At 40.4% G+C, this 13,362-nt stretch overlaps 1 protein-coding gene across 6 annotated transcripts in view; it reads right to left on the bottom strand.

Moving 5' to 3' along the window:
* Nucleotides 1–13,362, bottom strand: part of CTNNA3 (catenin alpha 3) — a 430,920-nt gene that overhangs the window by 85,428 nt on the left and 332,130 nt on the right. For all 6 annotated transcript variants that reach the window (XM_053948596.1, XM_053948593.1, XM_053948594.1 and 3 more), the window contains one exon: nucleotides 3,709–3,860. In XM_053948596.1, the coding sequence (XP_053804571.1) occupies nucleotides 3,709–3,860 (152 nt within the window). The remainder of the gene's footprint in view (nucleotides 1–3,708; nucleotides 3,861–13,362) is intronic.

The following is a 13,362-nucleotide window of genomic DNA, read 5'->3' as shown; positions in this document are numbered from 1 at the left end:
AATCAAGGAACAGTGTGCAAACCAACTCAAAAAGCCTAACACAATAAACTCTTGAGGGAACCTATGGTCTCCATGCCAGAATTCTGAGAGAAACAGCACAGACAGTACCCATTCAGCAGAAGGGATTTTTAATAAATGCTTTAAAGAGGTAAGAACAGCAATTTCAATGTACACTCTCCAATTCTTAGAGAATTAGAGAACTTGGGTTTCTCAGTTACTGCTTCCATGAACGTAAGAATAGTAAAAGCATCCTGCATAGAGTATATGAGCCTTTTGCCCTCTCCTTTGTCTCTTTAAACCCTGAACAGCTGCTCACTTGCTTATCTTCCAAAAAGAACAAAGAATTCTGTGAAACCCTTGACTTGGTGACTTTGTTTCCACTGTTCTTGGTATAATTGTTAGGATGACTATTAGTGCTCTAGTTACCAGCAGTTATTATTCTTTTGAAGTCATTCCTTTCCACTGAGTTTATATCCTAATGGGATATTGGTAGCTGTCATTTCAATTCAGCTGCCTCATATTTTTCAACTAAAACCACCTTCATACAGAAGTTTTTTAAGAAGTTCTACCATTAATCTTAACATTCTGCAGCATTCAGTATGTATTGTCTCAAAAACCACCAACCTGTTTCCTTTGATCTTCCTACGTATTTCACATGGCAGAATTGCTTTTAATTGTACTGTCTAACCTAATCTATTCCTGTAACATCAATATGTTATCCAGATAATGTACAAATGCTCCCATGCAAGATCAAGCCCACAAAAATCTCTAAAACACAACAAAAATGGGATGCTTAGAGTCAAAAAAATCACTGAGAACTGCACACATGCCCTGGATCAACTATCTAGTTATTCCAAATCAACAGCTACCCTGCATTAAGCAGTCCTTGCAAGTGAACAATGAAAAGCATCTTAAGGGGAGCAGCATCCTGATGCTTCAGAGGCAGTTCTGTTACAGCTCAGCAGTACAACACAGCTGCCTCTGTGGAGCTGCTCTCAAGTGTTATCTCATACCTTGCAGGACTGCAGTGAATGTTTCCTATATCTTTGGTTAAGCTTGGACATTGAAATGCATAGCTGGTAATTTGCATTAACAGTAGTATTGGGCAACATTTTACAGTTAAGAACTCTATTTTTAAAAACATTCTCTCTGTGTAATTACATGTTTGAAATGCTTCCTGAGAAACTGATCTGGAGAATTTCTGCTTTTACTGCCATGTTGAAAAATTGCCCCTTGTGAATGGGTGGCCTTGTCCATTTACATTTCCCAATTATTTTTTCATCAACGAGTTCTTGCCCTGACTCAGCCCTGCAATCAATCCCCTGGAAGCAGTGAGGTGCCATTCTCTGGCACTAGCAGCATGCTGGCCACAGAACGTTTCATTTCCTCACCTTGGCTGCTATGCTAACAGTGCACGTCTGAGTAACCACCAGATCTCCTAAAGCTTCTTCCAGGAAACTGGCATTGTCTGGAACGTATCTAACGAGGAATGCCAACACATCCTGACTCAGAAAATGAATGCCAGGCTTTTCTCAGCACTTTCTGCGCTGGCAATCGCTATCTCTAAGGGATGCTGGAGTAGCTGGCTAACATTTCTCCAAACCTCAGAAAAACCTTCCCATGGCTGTGGCTGAACAATGGTATTCATTAAGGAGAAAGCACACATCCTTTCTAACATTTTTTTTAAATCTCTGAGCTCTCATCAGGACTTGCAAAGCAGCAGTGGAAGATGGCCCTGACAGAAGCCATTCTATTACTACTGTCCACTGAGGTGCTGGGCAGTGAGCCACTGTTTTATGGGTGCACAGCTCATGCACTGCACACTGGGCACTTCCTGGGCAGCCCTTGGGCCTGTTCCAGCCTCTTCACACCTTGGCCTTTTCCCCTCACAGTACCTTTCTGAGTGACTGTCCACATACATACACCCCTACAGAGCAAGCTGGGAAAACAGGGTTCCTGCAGAGCTGCCTCTGCCTCTTCACAGAAACTGACTGAAGCTGTGTTACCCTCCTCAGTGCAGTTCCCAATTCCCCAAAAATGCAAAACTCCAGAAAGAAATACTCAGTCGTGGTCATGGAATTCAAGTGTAAGGGGACTCGACACAAAGACTCTTATTTCACAGAGAAACAGAAGCAACTTTGTAATCTTAGAAGACCCAAAAGCCCCTGAGTCACAAAGGGAGGGATAAGCAACACAGGCATTAAATGAAGCTTATCTAGAAAAATTGAGATGTCCTAATGAAAGCTTCTTAGCCTGTGTTCACTGACACACGAGCTAATCTGAAGACCTAACTGAGCATCACCTACAATCTGGTCTGTTTGGTTTGGACCTACATGCAGCTCACAAACTCTCACTGCTGTGGGACACACGCTGGATGTTTCAGGGTCTCTGTTCAGTATACAAACAGCTTCTAACTGACAACTGCAATAAGGATGAGACACTGTCACCATTTTGCACATTTGAATTCCCCCTTTACCTTACACACTAGAGTATGTTAAGACTAATGTTCTTCACATTAGAATGGCTTTGGCAGGAAGAGACCTTTAAAGGCCACCTAGTCCAACGCCCCCTGCAATGAGCAGATCGGTTTGCTCAGAGGCCCCTGCAGCCCAGCCTGGAATGCTTCCACCCTGCTGGGCAACCTGTGCCAGTGTTTCACCACTCACACTGCAACAAATTTCTTCCTTTTATTTGGCTAAATCTCTTCTTTCGTTCAAAATCATTACCCTTTGCCCTGTCACAACAAGCCCTACTAAAAAGTCTGTTCTCATCTTATTTATAAGCCCCCTCTAAGTACCCAAGGGCTGCAGGACGGCCTCCACAGAGACTTCTCCAGCCTGAACAGCCCCAGCTGTCGCAGCCATTCCTCGTGGGAGAGGTGCTCCATCCCTCTGATCACTCCTGTGCCTCCTTTGGACACATTCCAACATTCCCTGCCCTTCCTGTGCTGGGACCCCAGAGCTGGAGGAGCCCTGCAGGAGGGGTCTCACTGAAATGGAGTGGAGCAGCACACCCACCTCCCATAGGTCAGCCTGGCCTGTGATGGCTTTGTATTCACAAGAGAAGGAATCTGTTGCTTACCACGTTCTCAATTGCAAAGTCAATGCAGAAGACAAACTTCCTTTGAAAAATCTATCTATACTGTTATTAATGTTTAATCTTATTTTAAAATGGAATCGCTGAACATACAGACATTGCAGTTCAATTATTTACCGTTTTTTTATGAAGATATTTGGGGAAAATTCTGCATCTGACAGAATTCTGGCTTGAATTTTAAAAATAAGCTGTTTTGATTCACTTTCTGAACTTCAGGAAAAATGCAAGTGTAAGCACAGTGATTGTAATTGTGCAAGACAAAGAAATCAGGTCGAGTCTTCTGGTGTAAGGCTGAAAGAATTTGATATGGGAATATCAGAATCACCTGGAAATACTCTCTCTCCTACATTCCACAGGTTAAAGCTGAAGAACTACAAGAAGATTTGGGTCTGTAAATGCAAGTGAATTAATGAAGTGAACGAAGATCTTTACCAACCAAACACAACTACATATTTTTAAAGTAGTAAAGACATTTTTATGCAACGTTCTGATGCGGTATTCAATGCAGTTCTAGACTTCTGGAGTTACAATCACACGTTTCACTGTAACCCAAGTTTCCCATGTCCGACCCATCTCAGACGTGAGTATGAAAAGAACAAATTCCAAACTTACCCGAATCATCATGACCGAGCACCTGATGCTGTGAATCGTATCATACACCTTCTTGGAAATGTCAACAAACTGGTTGTCATCAAACAGATGCACTGTGTTCTTGCTTAAGCTCTCCAATGCAATATTTACTTGACTAATAAACTCTGGAATCACTATTAAAAAAAAAAAAAAAAAAAAAAAATTCAGTGAGCATAAAAGGGATAGATTGGCAAAACGCCTGACATTGATAAAAACTTTATTTTCTAAAAAGCATTACAGTAATAGTGTAATTACTTTTAAGTGAGAATACATTTGTAGTTTTTATTACAGTTATAAAAATGCCCATGGTAAGTGGGTGGTTGTACAGTACTACAAGGAAGAAAGAAGTTTTAAAAGGGGAGCTGGGGAAGCAGTTGTAAAAATTTGTTAGTGACTTCAATCGCAATTTTACCCGAAGAACCAGGGTGAACAACCTGGCTTAAAGCTGGAACCAGTGCTGAACAGACTTCCACTGTTTCACAATCTGCTTTCAGTCTGAACAGAGATGTAACCAGCAGAAGACTGATGCTTATTCTTCCACTGAGGAAGTCCTACAGCTGTGACCCGAATTTACCAGGGCAATTTCTCTTGTTTGATTGAATCAAACACACTGTGCATTTTGAGTCAGTTTGATATTAAGCTGTGCTTTACCCAGAATGGCCTGGGCATTTTCTTCTGATGCTCCAGGGCCTTATTCTGCACAGTGACCTGGCAGCGCTGTATCTCCCTCGACCTTCACACCAATCTGAAGCAAAGGAAACCCAGCACAGAATATGGAAGGAATGCAGATGGAAAATCGATCGCACACACAGAAGGACCTCAAACAAGCCCAGACCAAACTCATTTCCTGTCACTTGTGGAGTCTGAGGACATAGAAGTAACAAATGCAAAAGGATAAAACTCAACTTGTGTAACATTCAATATGAATAACAAACCTCGAGGTACTAAAGCTCTCTCTCCGGCAACATGTTGGTTTCAAACACTAATATTGTTTGTATTGTTTGTGTTCCAGCCTCCACTCCACAGTTCCACACTGTGCAATTCACAAATTCTTAACACACGAAAGCACTACTACTAATACAATTAATGTGGAACATTTCAGGCAAATCTTGAAGCATATAATAAATCTGTAGGCAGACAAAGCTTCAGCTGAAGACAATCGGATTTCTGAATTAGAAAACCTGGCAACTTAATACTTTAGTATTAAGCAGCAGTAGTAATAATGATTTCCTCCCTAGCTTTGATGAGGAGACCCACATAACCCTTGGAGTCAGTTAAATTCATTCTCAAATTACAGTAACTTCAGGGTCTTTGAGCCAACAAGTAGTTGCCACTTAATTTGAAAAACAGGGTATTTAAAATCAGTGCTACCCTCTTCAGAATATCACTGGAATTGTCTCACCTTCAAAAAGGTCAGTGGAAAGATTTATAATAGAACAGAAGAAATACAAGGTACATTTTCCATTTGCAACCACATAAAATATGTAAGGAGAATAAGTGCCTATTTATTGCTTAAAAAATAAAAATCAAAGAACTACTACTGAGTGAGAACTTTTCATCATTTCGTAATGGTTTTCTTTCTAGTTAAACAAAGATTCTGGCCTCTAGACTATCAAAATAATTCCAAGTGAAGCAACCCAGGCTGCATTTGAGTACAGAACCTCCACCTCAGGGCCCTCCTCCAGCAGCATTTCAGATGGGGCTTTGCAGCAACAGCATTTCTACACAGCAATTAAAGCACAAGACCATACTGCAGCTCTAAAACACGTACACACCAACCTGCTAATGAAGTGTGAAAATACACTTGGGCAACCCAACAGGCCTTATTTCCTGGTCATTTCCCCTGTAAGCGACAGGATAACTCCCCCAAATCCAAGACTACTAGGGTTTATTTCAGTTTTGAGCTACCAACCAATAACTTAAAAAAAAAAAACAAACCAACAACTTTAAAAAAAAAAAAAAAAAAAAAGAGAATTTTGGTGCATATATGAGCTCTTACCCATGGATAACAGACATCCAAAATACTTCATAGGCCTCAAAGGGGCAGGTAACCCTCTGAAATACTGCATTAAGTGGAATGAATTACAGCAATAATGTGCATCTTTCCTGTACTTGGCTTTCTTTTTCTAGGCAGCCTAAATATAGTGGAGAAGTGGATGCAATTGAGAACAGGTAGAAATTACTCACTTTATCAGTCTTTCAAAAACAAAACAAGTAAAATTAAAAATATCAAGTGTGAGACAACTGAGAAATACTAATCTTTTACGGGGATTTGTTTGTTTTATTTGTACGTTTTATTTCTGTTTTCTTTGTGTTCCATTTTGTTTCTCCTGCAACAAAAATTAAAAGCAAATTTCAATATAAGCATCTGTAATTCTGCTTTCCCCGAGGGGAAAGATGTAGAAAGGAGGATGTTTGGAAAATACCAATATGTTCATAAGCATAATGTTCAAAGTCCCTAAAGTAATTAAAGATTTCACACTATCAAAAATAGATTCTTGAAATTAACCTAATTTGCTTTAAAATTCATCAAGTGTTTCCTAATTCCCCTGTTTTTTTTAAATAATACTTTTCATATTTCCTTGTAGGCATGTCTTCTTAGTCCTCTAATATTTTTGCTTGATTTTGTAATCTTCAATCAAAACCAACTAATGAACCCAGTTTGTAGTTTAATAGCTGTCAGGGCCCAGCTCTTCACACAGAAAACTGAACTTCACTAACCCCTTTATTCCAATTAGCAACTCTGTGCCTGTTATTTTTAACAATAAAATGACCAAGAAAACAGATTCTCAGCTTTGCAGAAGGCCACTGCCAACAGGTGAGAGCACGAGCCACTGTGCTCGTACCTTTTAATTCAGCTGTGTTAAGTGATTGCCACCACTTCAGCCACCATTAAAGCAGCTTACAGTGAAAAATCTGCAAAGCCAAACTGCCCACGTGTGTCCAACACTCACCTAAAGAGTGTCTTAACAAAACAAACACACCTGACCAGACATGAGCAGCCACCACCTCCTAGAACTGACCAGAAAAAAAATTGACTTCTTTTTTCTAATTCAAAATCTTTATGGTTCTTCACTCAAGGAAAAAAAAAAAAAAAAAAAAAAGGGAAAAAACTAGCAAACCCACAATTTATCTCAAGCTAAAGAATTCGTGGTAAATAACCGAAGCCTCCCTTCAGTGTTTATCTGCAGGTACAGAGACTGTGAACAACTCATCCAGTGGTGCCAGCAGACTGGGAAAAGGCTGGAGAGCTCCCAGTGGAACAAAGACTGAAGAACGACTCCTTCAAAGGCAGCTTTGAAATGGAAGCGAGAGCACAGGCAGTGCCTGAAGCTCCCTGTGGCACAGCTTCAGAGCCCAGCTACACACACTGCAACCCTGCCACAGCTTTGGCTTAACTCCAGTGGCCTTTCAACACAGGAGACAACTCTCTCGGGGATTCAGCCACCTGCAGACATCTTTTGTGCTCTAACAAAAGTCATTAAAAAAAGATCATTTTGAAAAAAATAAATATGGGCAAGCTGGAGTGAAAAAATGGTTTTCCTTCTGAAGGTAAGAAGTTACTAGTCATGAATTAGGACTCTAAGAGAAGGAAAACTTGCAAAAACCTACCTGAAGCACAGTCAAGTAAGGCCTAAAATACTACTGGATGAGTTTCAGATGAAGCTAGCAGGGCAGCAGAGCAATGAAATAAAGCAGATGTGTAGGCAGGCAAGCTAAAAGAGGTGTGTGCAACCCAGACCTACGCCACGGCACAGGGAGTGGCACTATCAGAAGTGACTTGGCACGAGAGGTGTGTACCTCAAGTACTTTACTACCCCCCCAAAACCTGATCACCTAGCACGAGAGTCAGTGTGATGGGTTGCTTACAGAGGATTTAAGCAGCTTTCCAGTTGCAAAAATTCAGCGGAAGTAAAGAAAAGTATGGTTGTAAAGATTAAAAACACAGCCAGCTGTTAAATGCAAGGTAATATTAGAGAGAGTAAGAAATCTAGTTAACATTCACACAGCCTTTATTCAGTACTTCTTTAATTACACTCTCTGAGATCAAATAATAGTTTGCACTTCCTGTGATTAAAAAATAAGCATTTGTAGATTTCTCTCGAAAGGTATCTAAGAATTTCAGATGGTAAGAACACTGCCTATTGCAGTAAGCAAATCTTACTGCTACATATTACATGTACTCTTAATGCCACTGCAATCCAGAATGGTATATAGAGAATTAAAACATAAAACCCATCTAAGCTGAGGCAACTGTGCTGGCTAAGGGACACCATGTGAAATAAAAGGGATCTGCTGGCAGCAGCCTGAATCACAGCACCCAACATGCAATTCAGAATGGAACAGATTGTTTCAGTGACTGATGGAGACAGCTTCATTAGAGGTGTTCCAAAATGCATTGAAATAATAATGGAATTACTGCAGAAAGAGAGTACTGTGCACTCACTGCAAAAGGTTGAGCTGAATAACGCAAACAGGTTTTGAAACTCCAACCACGTGTGACTCTTACAAATCCACATCATGCTATCATAACATGCAGATGAAGCTGCTTCTGAAGCTAATTTCACTATGGTACAGACCCTTAATTCAAGCCTCTATTTCTGTGATACAATATTAAATTGGTAACTTTTTACTATGCCAGTGTATCCAATGGCTTTCTAAGAGACACATTTACATATATATTTACATATATATATATAAATATATATTTTTTTATATATATATACTTATATATGTGTATGAATGAAGCAGAAGAGCTTTGTGACTGTATGTATTCGATATACCCCTTATATTAGCATTCACCTTATTTGGTAACAAGCTTACAGGTTTTATGAAGGAAAAGAGATGAACTACTTGTGGAACTTACAACACCTGAAAGAGCCCATATTCCTCTGGCAGTTTCAATCCTAGGCAGGTGTATGAGAGGCACAGTCTCAGAATCCCCTATTGTCCCCTCCTTGACTATTTAGAGCATAAAGATCTATAAATTATCCTAATGGAATTTAGTATTTCATGCCAAAGTTTCTGCATAATAACAGTGTAATACAACATGAAGTAGCCCAGGCAGAGGCCTGATGCACATAAAAAGTTTCCTAACAAAAGCAAGCTGTAATCAGTATGTGCTTCTCTAACTCAGACCTGTGCCAGCTGCAGCTGTGCATCCTGCAGCTTGCAAAGCTGGCAGACTGCTGGCAGACCCACAAGCACACAGCTGAGCATGTATATACACGGATATATAAGTATATAGAGAATTACCTAGCTATATACAAGTGGACATCATGAATATTTTCGTATGCATATGTTTACAGACACATTTATACATAAACTTCGCTGAACATGACAGCAGTTTTGTGGTACTAGATCTTCACAGCTAACAAGGGTAAGATTTTCAGGAGTTAACTGTCCTGAATATGAGAAAATATTGATAGCCAGTGAGACCTAATTATTGGCAGTGTGTGTAATTAACGAGTAACAATCCAGTAAATTGCTGCTTTTAATTTTGAAACAGCCCTAATTTATTCCTCCCCTAAACACACCCATGACAATGATTGAGCTTCCTACCTGAACACAGAGTTGTTTTGCTTTGCACCAGGACACTTCAGATGTACACGCCAGTCCCTGCTCTCTGTAATGCACAGGCACAGGGGAGTGCTTGGGACTTAGGAATCCCTGGAGCACAGCCTGCAAAGGCATGGGACACTGCACCTGGGAATTAAAGCAGTGCCCTGCATCTGAACATCACAGCTCGAGGCTTCAGTGGGATCCCTCTCTCAGCAATCTTCAAAGGGTTTCTTTGTGGGCATGCTTTGGAGGGAGTAGATGAATTTCCCTGTATAAGGAACTCATTAGAGACAGGTCACAGCATCCAAAAGAGCAGAAAGATCATTTCAATCATTTACATAATCCTCCTTTTTTTGAAGTCCTCTACCTAATACATTTTGCTGCCATGCTCAAGGACAGACTGACCATGAGATCCCAGATGAGAATGACATTTCCCCCTAGGACAGATGAGAGGGATTTCAGAATTCATTTCTCATTCTCACAGCAGACAGTGTGGACCATGTGGGCCTGTCTTGTCTCATCAGTCCCCTGCTACAGCATGGCATCCACAAGCTGTGGAAACAAGAACCACTCCTCAATTCAGTTCACAGCCCAGAACATGCCCTTCCTTCCTTCAAGTGCAGTCCTGGGCTTCATTTAGAGGAATCTGCACTACATGGAAAGGCATATAGCTACACAGAAGCCAAGGCTAGTAAATACCCATAGTCTGTACCTAAAAAAAGCCCCAAACACAGCCAAAGCTCAGCCAGCAAGAGCAAAGAGGCAATTAACGCATCAGGCAATTTCTACAGGCTGCTGATACTCCCAAATTGGGATTTTCCAAATGGACTGAGCAGGACACAGAAAATGCCATAAAAAGGAAATTAAGAGGAAATTGAAGTTCTTGTGGGGAGCAAGTGACTTCATTCTACGTAAGAGAGACTATCTAAACAGAGAGCAGCTTTTTAGTAATTTAAGTGAGAAAGAAAAGTCCCGAGAGGTTAATAAAAAATAGAATTACAATCACCCCAAACCCCTCTCTGTGAACCTTGTTTGGGTCACACTGTAGATGCACTGTGCTACAAACCCAAGCTAGAGAATGGGGCAATTCACAAAAACCTTACAGTCACCCTATAAGGGAGAAAAGTGGGGAGAAACTGAGCACAGCAGTTACCAACAGACAAAGGTGTCTGTGATCCCCAGCCAGTCCTTCTGGAGGGGTGCAGCAGGGGTGCTGAGCTTACTGCATGTACTACAGTGACTTCAGTTCAGGAGACACCAGCGTCGTCTCAGAAGCTCAGAACATGTAACTGAGCCATATTTTCCCAAATATAACTATGCTGACAATGAGTTAGTCTTCAAAACAGTAACAGCAGACAACAATTTAAACGTTTAATTTTGAAATGCAGCCAGCTATTTTGGTAGATTACTAGAAATATTGTCTTTTTAGAAATCTGGTTCCCAGTGAGTGTAGCATCAACCTAGAAAACCTGAAATTAATTGAATTAGCCATAAAGAAGAAAACTGCACAAGATTCCAAGCTTTTTTTTTGGCCCAAAAACAAAACAAAACAAAACAAAAAAAAAAAAAAAAAAAAAACCAAAAAAAAAAAAAAAAAAAAAACAACAACAAAAAAAAAAAAACCAAAAAAAAAAAAGCATATCCCACTCAGAAACATCAGAAAATCTACACAGCTTTTTAGGCAGAGTCAGATACCATGTTTTTGACATATGTTAGCAAACAACAAAAACATACAAGACAAAATCTCCTTGGACAAAATGTACTGGGAAAAGGGTCACTACGTTTCAGTTCTATGTCTACTACAATAGTAACTTGGAATAACTGAAATAATTTCATCAAGAAGAATTATCTTTCATGGAAGACTGCTGACATTTAAAAAGTAAGCAGAAGAAAAATACATCTCTGTAGCCAAAATCCTCAAACACTTAATTACAGTGAAATACCAATAAATACTGTCAACTGCAGAAAAGATATTTTTCTGAATGGTGCCAGAAAAATACTGTCTCTAAATTTAATATTCAGAGCTAGCCTCAGAACGATTCAGAAAGCAGTGACTCGTGACAGACTAAGTCTGTGTGTGCTGCCTGCCTTGCTGCAGCCCCTCAGAGCAGTGGCACTCTGTTCAGTGGGATCACAAACACTGGCACCAGTCAGAAGGAGCAGCAACCCCAGGGCTGCACGACAACCACAGGAGTCAGTGGCAAGCACTGCAGTGGATTTGGAATTAGGTTCTAACTGCTGAAGCCCTCCATGTAAGCTTCATTATTAGAACACTGTATACTGAAATGGATTAAAATCAAGAATGATAAAGGGATGCTGGGACATTTAACGAGCATGTTCAATTATAGCATATAATAATTTGAGAGCAATAAACCTGCAGAAGGTAAAATAGCAATGGGCAGCTTGTCTGGGGCCAAGGTGACAGACTCAAGTGGCTCTCTCTAAGGGCTCAAAGCAAGCACCTGAAGGGGCTGTTGGCACTCAGTATGCCAACCATAACTGCATCCTGTATCACACGTTCTGCCCTACAAAGAAATCTTGCCTACCAATAGCATTAAGAAGAACCTTCTTCAGTATTTACCTGAAAACTCTCCAGCCACTAGAGTTTCAATAAATTAGCAACATTTATGGCTGTTAGTGCTAACACTACTATCATCAGCAGGGGAAAGCTCTTCAGCTAAAGAAATCTCTGTCCAAGAAAGCAAAGGAACAGTTGGAGCAGCACTTGTAACAACAGGTACTGACTGTTCTGCACAGACACTGAGGGAGAGCTCCAACTGCACTGGGCTGCTGACAGACAGGAGAGGGACTGACAATTACATTTCCTGCTACATCCAGTTCTGTGGAGACTGAAAAGGTTCCCAAGGTGGTTTTGTTCTTTACTTGGGGTTTAGAGTTTACACAGACAGACTACAAGACAGCCTCCTCCCAACCTGCAATGCAGACATAATGATTTTCCTCCAAGATACAGAACAGCAGACCATTGAAGATTCAAGGAAGTCAATTATCACCTCACAAACAATGGTTAAAAACTGAACAAAACTGTACTGAATAAAACTAGCATTGCTTCTAATACTATTAAGATACAAACTCTAAATGTGTTTTTAGGTACAGGTTCTTACTTACCTATCCCACAGAATAAAATATAAGCAAGACAAGTGGACAAATTAAATAAACACAAGAGGACTATGTTGTTCCTGGAAAGAAATCTGCAGCACTGCTGAAAATTTTACTATTAGCTCTCAGGAAAAGAAAATAATTACCACGGTTTGAAAAGAGCACGCTGAAGAGTAAACAAACACTTTGAAAAACAGAGCACCTACAGGCTCTAAATGCTTCTTTGCCTGTTTAGAAACATATCAGACTAAGCCACATCCATTTGCTAAGACTGCATCCATTTGCACTGTTTCTATGCTTGACCACCATTTAATACACAACATTTCATATTAGAGGTCTATATTAAGATTCTGGAGAAATTTGCAGATTTTGAATGAAGTATATGCAAGCATTTTTACACTCAAAGTCCTTCTTAATAGTAGCAGTACATATTTCTAATAACAAGCAAGTCACTAAGCAGAGAAAGAACTCTTCTCTAAGAATTTGAGATTACTACAGCAGGGTATGAATGCCCACATTAAAACATTTAATTATTCAGAAAAGATGGCTCTTAAATGAATGCAGCTGATGTCTAACACAAGCAAAAAATCCTACATACATAATTTGAAAAGGATTCTGTGTATCACCTCCTTAGACAGAAGACCAACACAACATCAGGTCAGTCACAGCTTTGTCTAGGTAAGTCATGAAAACCTTTAAAGACAGAAATGTCACTGCATCTCTGCTCTAGTGCTGTACTACAGTGAATAAATCCCTCACTCTGCCCACGTTCTCCCTGATTTTCTCTGCTGCAACCTGTGGGCACTGTCCTTAGCTGTGCCACCTGTCTCTACCAAGAGTGAGTGGCACCAGAGTCGCTGCAACTCTCTGGGGAAGTTGCAGGTCTCTATCCATTGTCCCTTGGCTGCCACCTCCCCACATTCAACTCTCAGTCTCTCCCCCTTCTCAGAAATCACC

The sequence above is a fragment of the Vidua chalybeata genome, chromosome 8 (assembly GCF_026979565.1).
Source record: "Vidua chalybeata isolate OUT-0048 chromosome 8, bVidCha1 merged haplotype, whole genome shotgun sequence".
Lineage (NCBI taxonomy): Eukaryota > Metazoa > Chordata > Aves > Passeriformes > Viduidae > Vidua > Vidua chalybeata.
This window is presented reverse-complemented; position numbering and strand designations above follow the sequence as displayed.